At 38.3% G+C, this 17,615-nt stretch overlaps 1 protein-coding gene and 1 long non-coding RNA gene across 4 annotated transcripts in view; one reads left to right on the top strand and one right to left on the bottom strand.

The window, feature by feature from the left end:
• LOC115762167 overlaps positions 1 to 17,615 on the top strand; it is a 114,027-nt gene that overhangs the window by 25,920 nt on the left and 70,492 nt on the right. The gene's annotated exons all lie outside the window — the stretch shown is intronic.
• LOC115762159 (ELKS/Rab6-interacting/CAST family member 1) overlaps positions 1 to 17,615 on the bottom strand; it is a 43,054-nt gene that overhangs the window by 9,295 nt on the left and 16,144 nt on the right. The window contains exons 8-14 of one of the 3 annotated variants that reach the window (XM_030704273.1): positions 8,992 to 9,183; positions 7,738 to 8,946; positions 3,939 to 4,028; positions 3,620 to 3,865; positions 3,038 to 3,526; positions 1,171 to 1,209; positions 178 to 294 (exon numbers count right to left, since the gene is read on the bottom strand). In XM_030704273.1, coding sequence (XP_030560133.1) covers positions 178 to 294; positions 1,171 to 1,209; positions 3,038 to 3,526; positions 3,620 to 3,865; positions 3,939 to 4,028; positions 7,738 to 8,946; positions 8,992 to 9,183 — 2,382 coding nt within the window. Of the gene's footprint in view, positions 1 to 177; positions 295 to 1,170; positions 1,210 to 2,569; positions 2,603 to 3,037; positions 3,527 to 3,619; positions 3,866 to 3,938; positions 4,029 to 7,737; positions 8,947 to 8,991; positions 9,184 to 16,949; positions 17,017 to 17,615 lie in introns of those variants that run through there. The other 2 variants (XM_030704275.1, XM_030704274.1) reach the window with 2 other exon arrangements.

The raw sequence follows: 17,615 nt of genomic DNA, 5'->3' as shown, positions 1-17,615 counted from the left end.
CTTGCACTTTTTGCGAGAACATTTTCAGACAACTAGCTAATAGAGCACACACAGATACTCGTGTGCGTACAGATATAGATACGAATATGTTTATATATATATGTATATATATATATAGAGAGAGAGAGAGTATATGTATATATAGCGCTTATGGGATTTGCGATCGATTAACTGTACCTGTGTCACTCTCAGCTCGGCCTGAGTGCGTCGCAGCTCGGCGGCAGCCTTGTCCGCGCGCTCCTGCGCTCGATCCAGCTCCTGGGATGTGGTCATTGTGGTGCGTCCGAATGTCGTCTATACGCGACGCGAAACATAACAATTAGTATATAGTTTATTGCAGAGATATCTATGTATTAGTTGCAACTACAGAATTAGAAAAACAGTTAGATATCAACACAAAACTGAAGCATTAGCAAAAAAAAAATAGTCCAGCAGCAAAGCAATTGAAAATGAGCATACGTTGCGTATACGTAATGTGTGAATATGTGTGTACGGTTTTATATTGAATTTGAAGGGTATTTGTGTCTAGATATACCCTACAAATTCAATTAAGTGTGCTTTAATGAACATGAATTTTGATTTGGGATTTTGTCATCAAGCTTTAATATTGTGGGTGGGATTTGATAATGGGTGCATTTAACGCTTTCAACATTTGTTTTGTGTACACCAAAGTAACTGCTTCAAAAAATCGGTGTGTGTGTTTATAAACCAGGGCTGCAAACACAATGAAAGAGTTTCAGATGCTGCGAATTCACGTCTCGAATGGAGATACGAATTTTCCAATTAAAAGCCTTGCAATTCTTATCAATAAATTTCCTATTTAAATTTAGTTTACTTATAAAATCGGTTTGCAGCCCTGGTAAATGCTTACAAATTGAGTTCTTATAATTCAAGGCCTCAAAAAAAGAAGCTACATTTCCGTTTTACTAAATGTATATTAATATATTTATATCACTACTCAACACTGCACTTATGAGCTGTGCATACTTAAGTGTTGCAAAATAACGCAAATTTATAACAAAATGAGCCTGAGCTAGAGCGTGACTACAAGGCGTATACTTCATATCGAGCATTGGCTTTGGCATATCGATAAATGTTTCTCTAAGTCGGTGAGTTATCGATTAATTTGCGTTTCTACATTATTGGCTGGCCATTTGTTGGCCAACTTACCGATATTTTGCCCGTTTCGAACATTAACTTTTGTACATTCTGTAAAGTACGTAAAGTAAGATACAATATGCATGTTCAACAACAATTAAACCATTTTACAATAGACATTGCATGATGCATACTTAATTGAAAGGCGATGATAATTGTATCCGCTTGAATTATGCACAATCAATTTGTAATCGTGTAAGTGTACAAGATTAAATCAGACCCTGCTACTAGCTAAAGTCTGTGTGTCTGTGTGTTCGTGTGTGTGCGCGTGCGTGGAGCTTGTTGTTATTGTGCTGTGTGTGCTGACCAGGCTAAAGAGGGGGGAGTGCGGAAAGAGGCTAGCTAATTTCTTATGCAAATAGGCAGGCCCTAAAACTTGCAGTTGGCAAACTGTTTGAAACAGGCACAAACTATCATTAAAATTCAACTATTTATGAGTACTCAGTCGATTGCAATTGCGTCATTTGCGTAGTTTATCAACTTGTGATTAAGTACTTTTCGAGTACTTGAATGGATAGTTATTGAGACGCTTCAATCAAATATTTAAAATGTTTTCTGTTGACTGACAGAATAATTAATGGGTCGATTGATGAGTGATTGATTGATTAATTCACTCATATGAGCTTACATGCTAGTATGCTCCATTTTTGACTGATTTAATAACATTATTTCTTTCGACTGACTGATTGATTGATTGATGAACCACATAACAATCATAAGTGTTAAAGAGCTAATTTTATAACTGATGCGTGAATATATAAAAAATGTTTTTCAGACTGATTTGATTGATTGATTGATGAACTACATAACACCCGCACAGGTGTAAGAAAGCTGAAATTATAGTTGATGTATAAATATACTGACTGACTGATTGATTGATAGTTTACTCACAAATTAATTGATAAACCACTCACAAAGGCTGACATGCTAGAAAGATATATCTATAACTGATGTATGAACTAAACAAATAGTTTATTCTAACTGACTAATTGATTGAGTGATTGATGAAGCACATAATACACGCACAGTACCGAATAGGCTAGGAAACTGATTGATTGATGAAATACAGATTACCCGACAATGTTAGAAAGCTGAGCTGATCGCTGATGCATAAATATATAAAATTATTCCTGCTCTGCGACTGATTGATTGATTGATTGATGTTAAAAAGCTTTTGCTCTTATGATGTCAAAGTTTTAAGGGTTGCCCTTTGCATGTAGTTTAATCTATAAACTGCAACTAAAAACGAAACAGAAAAACTGCTGGCTCTAGATGCTGCAAAATGCTTGTTAGTAACTAAAGTGTATTGCTACTGTGTGGTTTTTTAGTAAAGGATGTGGGCACTACGAGAAACGAGCACAACTTAGACACTACAAGTAGTTGGGTAGGTAGGTTTTGGCAATAGGCTTACTTTGTGTAGTGTGGTCTGTTCTTCTAGCTGCATCTATTTTGATTGTTGTTTGTTGTTGGTTAATGTATCGGTTATTCATATAAACATATATATATATATAGTAGAGTGATAAAGTTGTAGTTGTTGTTGTTGGGATGCGAGATGTTGTTGTAGTTGTAGTACAAAGTTGTTGTTGTTGTAAGTGTACATGTAAATATATAGGCACACATAGAGGCAAATATTTATAGTAATTGTAATAATATTGATTAAGGTAAGTTATCGTTATCGTTATAGCTATCGATAGCTAATTATCGATAATTAGATATTTGAATAGTAATTAAGTTCGCACACATATATATATATATATATAATTATATGTACACAGAGGAACACATTCGGTACATAGGCTTTATACTAGATATATATGCATGATATGTGATATATGGGGTTATAGTCGAGCCGAGGGAACCGGTCATAATGCACGAGTACCTGCGAACGTTCCAGATCGTGTTTCAGCCGCTCATTCTCCAGCTCCAAGCGTGCGATGCGCTGCTTTGTCGACTCCCAATCGGCGCTGCTGCGTCCCATTTCGCAGGTGGCCTTCTCCAGTTCCGCCTTCGATTTGCCCAGTTCGCTTTGCGATGCCTCCAGCTTGATCTCGAGCCGTTCGCGCTCGTTGACAGCACGCTCAAGTCGCGTTTGCAGCTTCTCCACATCGCTTTCGGCGGCGCGCAGTTTCATTTTGTAGTCGGCCACCTCGCGTTCATGCAGATCGCGCTCCTCCTGCTTTTCGTGCTCGGCGCGATCCCTCTGCTCGCGCAGCTGCGCCATTTGCTTCTCCTTGTCGCCGATGGCCTCCTCCAGGCTGGTGAGTGCGCCCTCGGAGCTGCTGTGGTGGGCCTGCATGGCGGACAGTCGAGCACGGGCCATGTCCACCTGGTTATCCTTCTCCTTCAGCAGATCCTCCAGGTTCTCAATCTGTGGAGGTGTGTGTGTGTGTGTGTGTGTGTGTGTGTAGATAAGGCATGATTTGTATGATTATCTGCTGCTGCTGCTGTATTTGGCTCTGACCTTGCGCTGCAGCACACTGATCTTGCGATCCTTAATGTCCATGTGATCCTTGAGCTCGGTTAGCTCGCTGGTCAAACGATTTCGCTCCTGAACAGTGTGCAGGGTGCCCTGTGTCTTCTTCTCGATGAGGCGATTCTTCTCCTCGAGCCGGGCGCGCATCTCCTCAACGTCCGTCTGCAGCATATTGTAGTGCTCCTCTTTGGCACATAGCGACTCCTTGAGCACCGCTATGTGCCGCTGATAGTCCTAACGAAAGTTATTTTTTACTGTGCATGGAACAATTGAACTGTTTTTGGATTCGCGCAATTGCGCCTATTACCTGATGCTGCTCCTCGAGCGTTTTCATTTTGGCCGCCATCGCCAAGATCTCTTGATCCCTTCTTTGTATTTCAAGACGGAATTCGTCCAACTGCGCGGATTTGTTTTGTTTCGGGTGGATTATAGGTGGAAGAGGATAAGATACAAGACATACCAGATTTTAAAATTGCATCACAACTGCAAAGCATATGCAAACGCAGCTGCCTTGCCTACAAAATGATTAGTTTTCTTTTTTTGCAGTATTATTTTGTAGTATTTTTTGGTTGTGTCAAAGTTACGCTTGGTGCAATGTGTTTTTGATTATGATTCGCATGTATTTATATATATATGAGCGAAAGGGTTCGGTGAGTGGGCTTGTGGGCGTGTGGGCGTGGCGAGCAAATGTGAGAGAATGTAGAATATGGCTGGCTAAAGTCATTGCCCCACTTCAGAGCCGAGGGTCAAATGTGTCAAAGTGTATGGCCGTGTGTGTGTGTGTGGTTGTGTGTGTGTAATAGACAGGGCTTGTTAGAGAGACGGTGTTAGGGGGAGGGGGTGTTAGGGCGGGTGGCGGGTCATTATAGCTGGTTAATACTGTTAACCTGGTGCTAGACGTTAGGCATAGCTTATCCATTCGGTTGTCGCATGTTAAATTTTTTATTGTTTGCTTTCGAAAATTTCATTTATAATGCTTAAGAGTTAGGTTTTAAGTTTAACAGAATTCGTTTCGAGTTCGAGCTCAAGAATTAGTTTTGAATTAAGTCTGAAGTAATATATCTTAATTAGGTTTACAAATACAAATCAGTGTATAAATATATATAATATATATAGTATATCGCTGGAGTAGTAATTAATTAGGTGTATATATATATATATACTTGTATATATATATAATATATTGTTTATGCATGTATACGTATTTAATAAGTATAAATATTTGCAAGTTTTCAAGATCATGACTCATCATTTTGTTATATAATATCATATTATAAGTAAATGCCTGCTTATTGATGTACTTCACGCTTCACAAACAAATGGAACCCAAACGAAAGTCAGAAAAAAACGAAAAAGATAGAACAGTTGAACTAACTATTTAAGTATATAGTTATTAGCTGATAGCATAGTTAACTATATACATGTATGCGAATGTGTTTATCTTCTTGTTAATTATTTCATTCTTTTTGTATTTGTTTTATAAGTATGTATGTCCTTTACACGGACAGCAACTGCTGCCATAAATGCTTTCAATTGGCTAGTGTTAAGCTTATTATCCTTTCTTATGACTAGAGAGAGCGCGATTACACTTTGCTTGGGCTATACGAAATCAGAAGTTAGCATTAAGAAATTTAAGTTTAGATTTAGTTAAAGTCCTCTACTGAACACAACGCAAGTTTTTATTGCTCGTTTCGGGCCGTACAGCGTATTGTATACGCAAAAGCCCGCCTCCTAAAAACCAAACACGCCCACAACGAACTAGTTTCGCAGGGGCGCTCAACTACAATAAATATATATATATATATATATATATGTGTATATATATATCTATATGCTATATATGACAAATTAGAGTAACTCCGGTTTTTGATTACACTACGTACTAGGCTATAACAAACGGGTTTTACTTTCTTTAAGAAAAATACTATTCGAAAAAAGTCGAAAAAAACGTCTATATTTCTTTTTTTTTTAACGCAATTTCAAAGCCGAACAATTTGCATAGAGGAAATTTTGCTTTAGTTGAAGACGAATCAAAGTTTGTAATAAAAAGCACCTAGATACATGTACATGTGTACGTATGTATGTATGTATTGGCAATTAAAAATATAAGTATATGTGTATATAGTATATATAGTATATATATAGATGTATAAGTATAATATAAACGTTCAGTTTTGGAATACTAAGTTGTGTTAGTTTCAAATATAGTATAAGAACTTTTAGTACATGTTACATAATACCATTTTTTTTTTTAATTTTTCTTCTTTGTAAAATATTCGCATAGACACATTTTGAATGCTTCGTTCGTTTTTGCTTTTCGATTCATATCTTTCGTTTTTCTGTTTTACTTTTTTTTTCAACTGCAACCAAATGCTGTGTTAAACACATTGCCAGATGTTAATATATATATATTTATATACCCAGCTTTCCGTGACATTTTCCATATATATATCATCATAATTCACACCATTTTCATTTGTTTTTTTTTTTGTTATTTTCTTTCTTTGTATTGCACCCGTCTCTGGATTTGCATATAAATTTCATCTTTACATATAATTGACCTTCATTGCTAATCACACACGCTATTACTTAGTGGGTAATACGAGTACTGCTATATAGGGTCCGGCCAGACTCAGACTCAGACCGAGTCGAGTCGAACCAAACCGAACGTACTAAATAGAACCGAATCAAGTTGGCGTTTAAAGTAATTGAACACACAATCTATTATGCATATATACGTACGGTTCTTTAGATTCTGGAATTCTAGGTTAGGTAATTTGCTAGTTAGGTAGTTAGTAGGTTGGGTATAGAGGCGCCTTGGCTAGAGTGGAAGGGCTTGGGCTCTTACTATGCAAACTTCACTTATACACACTTTAGATATACATGTATTTAGGTTTAAGTATTTGCTACACTTCAGAGAAAGGAAGAGCAAGGATAGTTAGAGAGAGAGAGAGAGAGAGAGGAAGAGAGTTGCACTAACAATTTTTCTATATCTGTATAAGACTAAGTATGAGTACGGCTAAGAGTATTCGTTAGAGTACGAGTACGGGTACTTATTAGGTATTCATTTAATAATAACTTTCTGTCAAACCTCTCGCATAACTTAACACATACGAGTCTTGGGTTATATACCAAATAATTTAAAGTAAATGTTCTCTTAATATTCATTACAGTTTCTTTTTCCACTTCTCTTGCATTTGTTTTTTAATAACTATATCGTATAAATGATTTATATATATTTTATGGGTAAATATCATTTAGTTTCACTTTTTGTTGTTCTTCTTCTTGTTTTTTTTAGATTTTTTATATATTTGTTTTATTTACAGTCTTTTTACTTTTGAGAGTCAAGAGCAAAGTGTTTCAAATTTCAAACGAATTCTTTCATTACTATACAAGACTTAAACAATTTCTTTACTGAAAAGTTGCCCTGAGTGCTCTATGCAAAATTAAAAAAAAAATACCATAATTACATATAATATACCAAAAAATACCAACATAAAATACCAAAAAAATACTACGAAGCTAAATTTAAAATAATTATGAAATAAGTAAAGTTTACAGTTCTTTAAATTTGTTTTACACTAATCTCTTTCGCTACTGTAAAATGGCACATGAAACAATAGTTCTTCTTCTTCTCTTATGAACTAGATCTAATGCTGGAGCCATATTATATATCATATATGGCCTATATATATATATGTATATTGTATGTGTAATACTTGGTGTTCTATACGCTTCGAGAACCGCACACTGCAAATGTCGTGGGCTTGTTTTTTTTTTTTTCATTTTCGACTGGATGACTTGGGTTTTGGGGGAGCGTTGAGGGGTAATAGCGTAAAATGCATCATTTAGTCAATAAAAAGATATAGACAGAACCGTTAGGCTGCTAAATGATTGTTTTTTTTGTTTTTTTTTCTGGAATGCGCTGAGTTTCAGATACGATTTGCGGATTACGTTTTGATGGGCATGTTTTAAATTTTAAATATTTTTGAATGTGGCTGTTGATTGTATTGAGTAGTATCGGATAGTTGCGGATAGTATCGAGTAGTATCGAGTAGTATCTAGGAATCTAGGGATAGCTGGTCTACGTCAAATTTAAAACTTACTTGTCGCTTATGCTCTTGCGGCAGTTTCGGGTAATCTAAGTCTAGTTTCGAGTATGGCAAATGGTGGTGATGATGGTGTTGTTGTTGTTGTTGTAGCTGCTGCTGATGATGCGTGTGCGAATATGGTGGGGCATGCAGCCCGGCCGCTAAATGATGATGATGATGCGTATGCGGATGCGTATGATGATGCGACGCCAGATGCGAAGCATGATGCAGCGGTTCGTAGCCGACGCCAACATCTCGAGCGCTGCTCGCCAGCGTACCGCCAAATGGGCCGCTCGTATTGGCCAGCGATGCCAGCGGATGGGTTTGCAGATGATTCTGGTGCTGATGCACATGATACTGATACTGCGGGTTCATCTGCTGCTGCACCGAGGCCTGTATATGCGAATGTGCCGCCTGCTGCTGCTGCTGTTGCTGCTGCTGCTGCTGTTGAGTGCCGGCGAACTGCTGATGCAGATTGTAGGCCAGCGTCGAGCTGGCCGGCGGTGGCATCGAATGCTGTTGCTGATAGTACTGCGTTATGGCGGGATTGGAGGCATGCAGTGAGTGTGACATGAGCTGGCGTTGTTGCGCCGATGCCGGCGGCAGGCCCAGGCCCAGGCCCAGATTCGAGCCAAGACCCGCACCCGAACCCAGACCGAGACCGAGACCAAGACCGTAGCCGGTTAGATCGCTCTGATAGGGATTCGCGTAACCCGTTGCACCGTACTTGCAGCTGGCTGGCAGATAGCCACCGACAAGATTCGATACGGAGTAGGCGGGTCGCAGTCGTGCAGCCGCCGCAGCGGCACTTTGTGCGGCCGTCAGCTGCGTCGGCTGCTGCGGCTGGAAGTACATATTGGGCTGGGATGAGAAGCTTGTCGACATTTGCAGCAGGTTATCGTTTAGATACGGCGGCGAATAATCGCCACCATGCAGCGTCGGATAACTGGATACCACACGGCCGGACAGCGGTGTTGTCACCAGCTGCTGTTGCTGGCACTGACCACCGCTTAGCTGTCTGGCCTGGTGGCTCAGGTTCAGGATCTGTGATGAGCGCGATATCGATTTGTTTGCCTCGTTCAGCAGATTGACAATGTTCGAGGAGCTAGTCTGTTGCAATGTTGGCGCCGGATAACCGTAGACATCGTTGTACATGGTCGCCGATGGCAGACCGGCAATGCTATAACGTCTCCTCCGTATCGGTGATGTTTGCTGTCCGTAAATCTGTGCAGCGGCGGCGGCGGCGGCAGCAGCGGCAGCAGCTGCTGCCTGTGGATCATACAAATAGCCCGTCGAACTGCTTGGCCCGTACAGTTCATAGGCATTGCCATAGCCGCCGTTGAGCGAGGTTGTTGTGACGCCCGGTCCAACGTAGCCGCCGGCTGTGACTGGTCCGTAATATTGTCCAATGATATCGGGCAGTGGGGGGCTTCCGCTTCCGCCCGTGAAGTTATTGTACATCTGAAATGGGGGCGATTTCAAATTGGTTTCTTGTGTGTTTCTCGTGTTGCTCTAACTGTAACTGTAACTGTAACTGTTTTTTTATTTTTCAAAACTTTTTTTGTGTGGTTTTTGCTTTTCTTTCTTGTAGGATTTGGTTTAATTTAAGATATATTTGGTATTTGTTGTTATTTCATTTTATTTATTTTTTTTTTAGATATATTTTTTTATTATTGGTTTATTTTTGTGTTGTTTGTTTTAGTTTTTGGTGTAGATTTTGTAAGCTACATTTTTACTGTTATTATTATTATTATTAATATTATTATTATTGATATTGATATTATTATTTATTACTGCGCTGTTCCTCTCATAAGTTTTGCTACAATCGAGGCACTTTTTAAGTTAGTTAATATATATGTCTAAATTAGTATATAGTATATATATATATATATATATATATATATATATATATATATACATATATATGTATATATAAGTTATTATGTTAACAACAGGTGATTCTTTATGTTTGTGTTTTTTGTACATTTTAACCAAAGCGATTTTTGCCCGAACACTTACGGACTATTTTGGCCCCATATTTGTACGTAAAATTTAAGGTTTTTTTTCATATACTTCTGCTTCTGACTTTTGTTGTTTTTCTACAAGTTTTTTGTTTTTGTTTACTTAATTCAACACTTTTTCTCTTTGCGCTTAATTTACAATAAGGTTTTGTAATAGAATTAATTGTTCATCTTTCTGTGAACTCTCGTTCATTTCTTAAGTTCTTACAGACTTTCTGTGTGTGTTCTTTCTTTTGTTTAATTCATATTCATTTTTGGCAAGCTGCACCTAAAAGTTCAACAAGGGGGGCGTTTGTATATAGATAGAGTGTGGTGTAGGGCTTGAGGTGGGGCGGGCAATATGAAATGTGTCTCACATTTTGCAAGAGAGCCACGCGGCTGGGTCGCTGTGTATGTGTGTGCGTGTGTGTGTGTAGGTATGTGTGTTTTTGTCAGGCACACGCTCACGTGCATTACGCCCACAACTGTTCAAAGTGGGCGTGGGTGTGTGTGTGTGTGTGTGTGTGTGTGTGTGTGTGTGTGTGTGTGTTTGATTTGTTTGGTTAGTTAGTGAATATTGCGTATACGACATGTTTGACGAGAGGCATACAAATGCGCTTGGATTCTGATTTCGTTGTTGGTATTTTTGTTGGTATATCGGTATATTGAGTTTGGTATATTCTTGTATTCATTTTTTTTTGTTTTGTTTTTTTATATTTTGGGTAGTTGCTTGTACGCAGGAAAGAAACATAAATTACTTATAACAATATATAGTTCAGATGCATTATAGAAATAACGTGCAAAAGTATATTGTAAACAATTGTTTCTGTATATGTTTTGTTTTTGGTATATATATATATATATGCATATTTTTGTGTGTTTAGTTGTTGTTTTTTATGTGAAAAACAAAATAAATATATAAATATACATATATAAATATATAGTATATTATATATATTATATATATCATATATAGTTATAGAATAGAGTTCTTGTTTTTTAGACAGACAGTGAGTGTGACAAAGACAGAGACTGTTAGACAGATAGACAGATAGAGAGAGGTTAAAAAAGAGACAGCAATAGTGTAAGACGGAGTGAGTGTGAGTAAGACAGAGATACAGAGAGAGAGAGAGAGATAGAGAGTGGGATAGAGAGAGATAGTTGCTTTTGTTTTGATTGAAGTTGAGCGCAAGTTATTGGGCTTGCGACTGAGTTTCAAATGAAATGCTGTGTGTTGTGGCAGGTTTGTGTGAGTGTGTGAGAGTGTGTGTGTGTGTGTGTGAGAGAGTGTGTGTGGTAGTCTGTGAGTGTGCTAGAACCCAACGAGTGTTAGTTTTGCGGGTGACTTGTTGGTTGCTTTTCGTCTGCGTTGGTTTCTAATTTCGTTTTTGAAGTCAATTTTTATTTACAAAACCAAAAAGTAATACATTTTTTTTGTGTTTGTTGTTAATGTAAGTAGCTGCAACAGGCGGCCAGTCGATGGGGCGGGAGGGAGGTGTAGTTAACAATTTGAAGAGGAGGCACGTCTTTGTTCTTGTTCTTGCTGTTGTAGTTGTTGTTGTTGTTGTTGTTGTTGTGCTCGTGTGTGGCACAATTTGGTAAGCAAAGTAACGCAATAAAAACAACATACTTGAGTAGATAATATATATATATATAATTATATGCATATATAGATATGTACATGAATATACATATATATATATATGCTGATTACATATATGGTTACGAATAGAGCGACAGAGAGATAGAAAGTGTGCTATATATGCATATATATGTATATTCATATATAGATATATATATATATAATAGGTATAGGTATAGGTATAGGTATAGGTATAGGTATTGGTATAGGTATAGATAGGTACGTATTGTATGTGGTATATACACGTCATAATTGTTTTATCATTTTATCGTCAAAGAGATTTGTCAGTGAATTCCTTGCCTACATTTTGTTTCTCATTCTTCTTCTTCTTGTTTTTTTTTTAGAGCCCGTCTAGCTTTTGACTTTTTTTTTTGTTGTACTCTAATTATGTTCTGCTTTTTTTTCTCGTTTTTTTGGGTGCGAAAATATTACAAAAGCATATTGTAAATAGTTGCATACGGTATAAAAATTTGTTTATTTTTTTTTTTTTTTTTTTTTTGGTTAAATGAATTTTCTTTTTGGTTAAGTTTTTGTTTGGAACCTGTTTTTTTTTTTTTTATTTTGTTTTTGTTGTCTTTTGCATATTCGATTGTTTTTTGTTTTTGCTTCGTTTTGTGCTTGCTTTTAGAACAACAACAAAATATGTTTTATTTTATAGAAAAATGATCAATTCTGAAAACAAATACAAGTAACTCGCTTTCAAAAGCGTTTGCTTTCAACTCTTAAAGTGTTCGATATTGTTTGCTTTTCGGTAACTTTTTATTTTCTTTTTCTTTTCATCTTGTTTTTATTTGTTTTTGCATATATAAAAAAGCCAATTATTGGAGCCATTACAATCGATAAGTTTCGTGAAAAAATCGGCATCTTTTGGCAATAAAATGACAAAAGAATTATTCTTGTATGCTAAAAATAAATCACACAGTTCACTAATTAATCATTTGATTGCTTTAAATAATTTTTAAGATTTTACTTTTAAATTGTTTTTCATATTTTTATATAATTTCCTTGTTTTTTTTTTGTTTAGCTTGGTTTTGTTTTGGTTTTTGGTTGTCATTGTTTAGATTGCTTTGTGTTTGTGTATATAGGTATATATATATATATAAATATATTACTTTTTGATTATGTAACGGCAAGAAAAAAAAGGAATTGAACAATTCAAACAGCGTTCCGTACAATGCTAATAACAAATTTAACAGGTTTTTTTTAAAAAAATAAAAATTGTGTGTGTGTTATGAATTACGAATCAAATAAATGCTGTTCAATTTGGTTTGAATGTAGCACTAAGTTAGGCAAAGGAAATCGGGCGTAGAGTATATAAAATCGGTTTAACTTAAGTTTAGGCGTGAACTAAAACAACAAACGCAGCGCAAATGAAATTTGCTTAAGCATTTTCTTGAGCAACTGATTTGGATTTATTTACCAAAAACACCAAATTTTATGTGCAGTTTAATTTTATTATATTATTTATGAAACTAATTTAAATTGCGTTCCTTCTGATATAATCTAAGCTCGTTTGCAAGAAATCGATTAATATCGATATCTTGTTTTTCAAGCCAAACTCAAAGATTATCAAAGCTAGAGCTATGAATATCTTTCCCCATTCTAGGCGAAAGCTTGTAAGAAAGACGTTTGTGTGGGAAAAGTCTTGGGCTTTGGTATTTGCACACATTTTGAGGCTCCATTCATGCCCCGAAAAGTTCATTAAGATCGAACTATTAAAACCCAAGTTACTTCGGGACAAAATTCCCTAGCTATGCTCTAGATTGAGATATTTTCATGTAAATGTACAAATTGGTCTATTTTCAGTTTTTTTTTTAACTGTCTTGTAAAGTCGGTGAATATTTTGAGTAGGACAAACAGTTTCTCGGGGATTGCAAAATGCTTTCTAATGTTTTTAATGTTGATAAAAAATTAGTAGAAAAAAAAGTTTGCTTTGCTAAATGAACGAGAACTACACATAAATTTGTTATAAGGAGTGAGTTTTCCTTTTAAATGAATCAAAATGTGTAACACGGACAAGAACTGCCGTTTGTTGTTAGAATTGTGAAATATGTGTGTGTGTGTGTGTTAATAAAAAGTACTTCAAGTAAAATGTACGAACAATATATAAAGAAAAACATTTAATTTGAAACACACGACGACAATGAACACCAACATTTAAGAAGAATCACATAATAAAGTGTGTGTATGTGTGTGTGTGTGTGTGTGTGTGTGTGTGTGTGTGTGTGTGTGTGTGTGTGTGTGTGTGTGTGTGTGTGTGTGTGTGTAAGGTATTACATATAATAAAGGCCGCGTTTTAGAATGCGAGTTTAAAGTATAAATTTAGAAATTATGCCAGCCCACACACAGCATTTAAGGATAGGGCGAGAGAGAGAGAGAGAGAGAGAGAGGGAGAGAGAGGGAGAGTCGCAACTGAGAGAGCAGGTGAGCTAGTAAAAATGCTCGCACACTTAAAATAATGCCAAGAACTGTAGCTCAAACACACACACACATGCAAAGAGCGAAATAAAGAACGACACACACACACACACACACACACACACACACACACACACAGAAATGTGGCCCGAAATAACAACATTTTGGTTACAAGGTTATTACGTATACGTCATGTGTGTCGCAATGCTTAACTGAGTGCTGTTTGTGGCTGCTTATGTGTGTGGGTTTAGTTGTATACATCTGCGTGTGCGTGTGTGTGTGTGTGTGTACAGAGAACACAATAACAAAGACTCAATGTATAGAGTGAGGGAGGGGGGGATGTTGGGAGATGGCGCACTCTGCGGCCAGACAAGGGGGCGTCGCTGAATACAAATGAAATGAAACACAAAGACAAAGCCAAAGCCAAACAAAATGAAAAGCCAAAAGAAAATGTCGAAGTAGAAGAAAAGAAAAGAAAAAAGGTAAATGCAAAAGCAAATGAAAATGAAGCGAGTAGCAAAGGCCGGAGGCAGCGGCAAAATAGAAGATGAAAAAGTGCCCAACAATAAGTGTGTTAAGTGCCAAAGTACACAATGTAGAGGAGTGTGTGTGTGTCTGTGTCTGTATGTGTGTGTGTGTGCCTCTTCCGTTTGCTATTTTGGTTGGCTGCGTGTTTCGCTCAAATCATGAAATTAAAAATGAAAAAAAAAAAACCCCAACACATAAAATGATATTGTAAAACACGCATTCATACAAGGCGCAGACTTTTTTATGACTCGACGAAAACGCAAAACCAACCACCCTACCCTCCCCCCCCCCCATGTCAACAAGGCATGGCTGTTGAGGGGCGTTGCCACGCCCATTTGCCATTTGGCAAGTGATATATTTGGTTTTGGGGCAGAGCACAAGCTGCAATTGCAGCTCTGCGCTTTGTAATTATCACAAATTATCACGTTTCGAGTGTGTGTGTGTGTGATTGTGTGTGGCCGCAAGGCCAGACTAAGCCTCATTTGAGCTGTGCCCCATTTATACCCTAACCCCTTGCCGCCGTCTACATTTCCTTGCTGTCGCATCTGACGCACGTGCGGATGCAGCGCGCTTTGTCTCTGTAGACAAAAAAATAAAAAAAAAGGAAAGAAAAGAAAAGTATTTCAAGTGTTGTTTATGAAGTGCAGAGCATTCGGTGCGTTGGCATTCACCCCCTTTGAGCTGTTCGGGTATACCCTGTAAATTACGTTTGGCGGGAATACAACTGGAAAAGCCTTAATGGACTCTTTTTTGACTTTGTGAGTAGAGAAAATTAAAAAATCTGTAGACTTCTGGTTTTTTAATATGACGGCAGCCTTAGTAAGGTCTGTTAGTTTGAGCGTTGAACTGGCAAGTAAAAAGTCGCTGGTTCAAACTTCCACTTTATTGTCATTTACCTCCTTAATGCCAACTTTTTAGTAAGCATTTCAGTTTTCATCCGCCTAAACAATCTGACACCTGCTTTTGGGCTCACACTGGGTATCTCTAGGTGTCGTGCAGTCTCGTTGCGCGCTCATTAACACACACACACACACACACACACACAAGCACACACCTACAGGCATTCAGTTGTGTCTGTCGCATTTAGAACAATTGCGGCACGCGTTGGGGGCTTTTTTTGCTAATGAGCGGATGGTCGCACGTCACGGACACGAACAAACTTGCATTGTTGTCTGTCGTGTCGTGCATGTCTGCACGTTTCTCATTTTGAATAGGCACACTCTGTGAGAGTGTGTGTGTGTGTGTGTGTGTGCGTGTGTGTCTATGGGCTGCACTTGAGCTCATTCGTTTCCACATTCATTCGTTCATTTGTTGAGCCTCGATGCCAAATTTCACTAATTACGCATGGTGACCTTTAAAAGGCAGCGCACACAGTTAACCATGCCCATAATCAACACACCAACACACACATTCACACGCACACGCACACACACACACACAGGCGACACTTTGGCTCTTATCGCTTTACGACTCGATTAGCATAAAAGTATGCTATGCTTTTTTTTCTGTGGCCACAAATTGAAACACAATTTACCGCCACAAGAAAACTCGACTTTAATGCTTCCAGCTCTGAGTCTGCGTGTGTGTGAGTGAGTGTGAGTGAGTGTGGGGGTGAGGGTGGCGCCTGGCCAAGACATTAACTTGGCTGCACATGCACTGTAAAAAAACACAAATACAGAAACTTGAAAGTAATTGTTTAAGCCGAAATTGCCCCCTAAGCAATCCAGAACATTCGGAAATGCAGCTGTGGCTGGTTTGACCCATACCCTAGACGAAAAGTTTTGTTGAAAAGGGGTGTCTTAGGCTGAAAGAAAAGGCAGACTATTTCGAAACTATAAAGTATGCATAAGCTTAACTCGCTTCGAATCGCGAATTCAAATTCCAAAAGTCTGCAGTTTTGGGTAGTAACTACGGGGTTTACCGCATCGAATTCCAGAGCGGGCTTAGCATAGCCTGATCGCTTGTAGCTATATCTAATGCTTATCAAATTAAGAACAGATAAAGTTATAAATAATAATAGTACATTTTTAAGTCTAAGGTAGGTAGGCTCTTCTCTTAGGCAAGAATACCCTTTTTAAGGGGTATCTCTCAGCCAAACAACTTGGCTTGTCTTGCACAGGGTTGCATTTGCCTGCTCGACCGTCTCTCTCTCTCTCTTTTGCCTAGATTATGCAGGCGTAACTGCTGTTGCTTTTTTGATTGAAGGCCAATTTGTTTAGGACATTAACATGAGAGGGGGGGTGAGGGTGTTGAGTGTTGTCAGGGGCAGCGCTATGCGTGAGGGTATTCGCGTATGCGGTATTTGTGTAATATATATATGCTTTTCTGAGACATTTGCAGTTTGCCAGTTTTGTTGAGGGACTTTTAAACGTGTGCAGCGATTGATGTGACATGTGATTGATGCTTGATGTAATGACAAAACAGTTTGATGTAGAGCTAGATGTGTGTCCGTGAGTGTGTCTGCTATTGATGAAGTTGACGTTTTGTTACTCAGTTGTTGTTGTTTGCTGTTGATTGAAGTTGATTTGATGGCTGATTGATTGACTGATTGACTGACTGACTGACTGATTGATTGATTGACTGTAACGATTGTGGTGATTGCTGAGCGTTGTTCTTGCTGTTGCTGCCAACTACAGTACCTTATAGTAGACATAGGCATTGTCCATAGGTTTGTGGCTTTGCTCTGTGTCTGAACTTTAAAATATCGTTGTTCTCGTTGTTGTTGTTGTTGTTGTTGCTGCTGTTGTTGCTGCTGCTGTTGTTGTTGTTGTTGGGTTCGTTGTTTTTGCAGTTGCTGCTGCTGCTGCTGCTGCTAGGCAAATGTGCAAATGTGCTGCAGCTGCAGTTCGTTGTACTGTGTCGGCCTTTCCGGTTGAGGGTTGGGGGCCTTATTGCTATTTATGTAATTTGAGTTGGCGTCAGGTTGTGCGCAGGTGTGCGACTAGGCACCATGTGCGTACGTCTGTGTGTGTGTGTGTGTGTCTGTTAAGTAATACAATAATAAACCGCTAGCAGCGACTTCCTTGTTACTGCAGCCGCTTGGCCTCTGCCGCTGCCTCTGCTGCTGCGGCTTCTGCTGCTGCTGTTTTTTTTTTGTTCTTGTTGTCTGTTTCCTGCTTCTTAGCGCTGTCTGCTTAATGTTAACTGCTGCTCACACACACACACGCACAGGCACACAGTCGCTTTGTGTGTGTATATGTATATATATATTGTAAAAACACAGCCCAAGATGCTGAGCGGGCGAAGACGGCGACTGCGACAGCGACGGCGACGTCAACGTCAACGCTGGCTTTGCGCAAAAAAAT

Source organism: Drosophila novamexicana, unplaced genomic scaffold (assembly GCF_003285875.2).
Source record: "Drosophila novamexicana strain 15010-1031.04,08,12 unplaced genomic scaffold, DnovRS2.1 tig00000564-arrow-pilon, whole genome shotgun sequence".
Classification (NCBI taxonomy): Eukaryota; Metazoa; Arthropoda; class Insecta; order Diptera; family Drosophilidae; genus Drosophila; species Drosophila novamexicana.
This window is presented reverse-complemented; position numbering and strand designations above follow the sequence as displayed.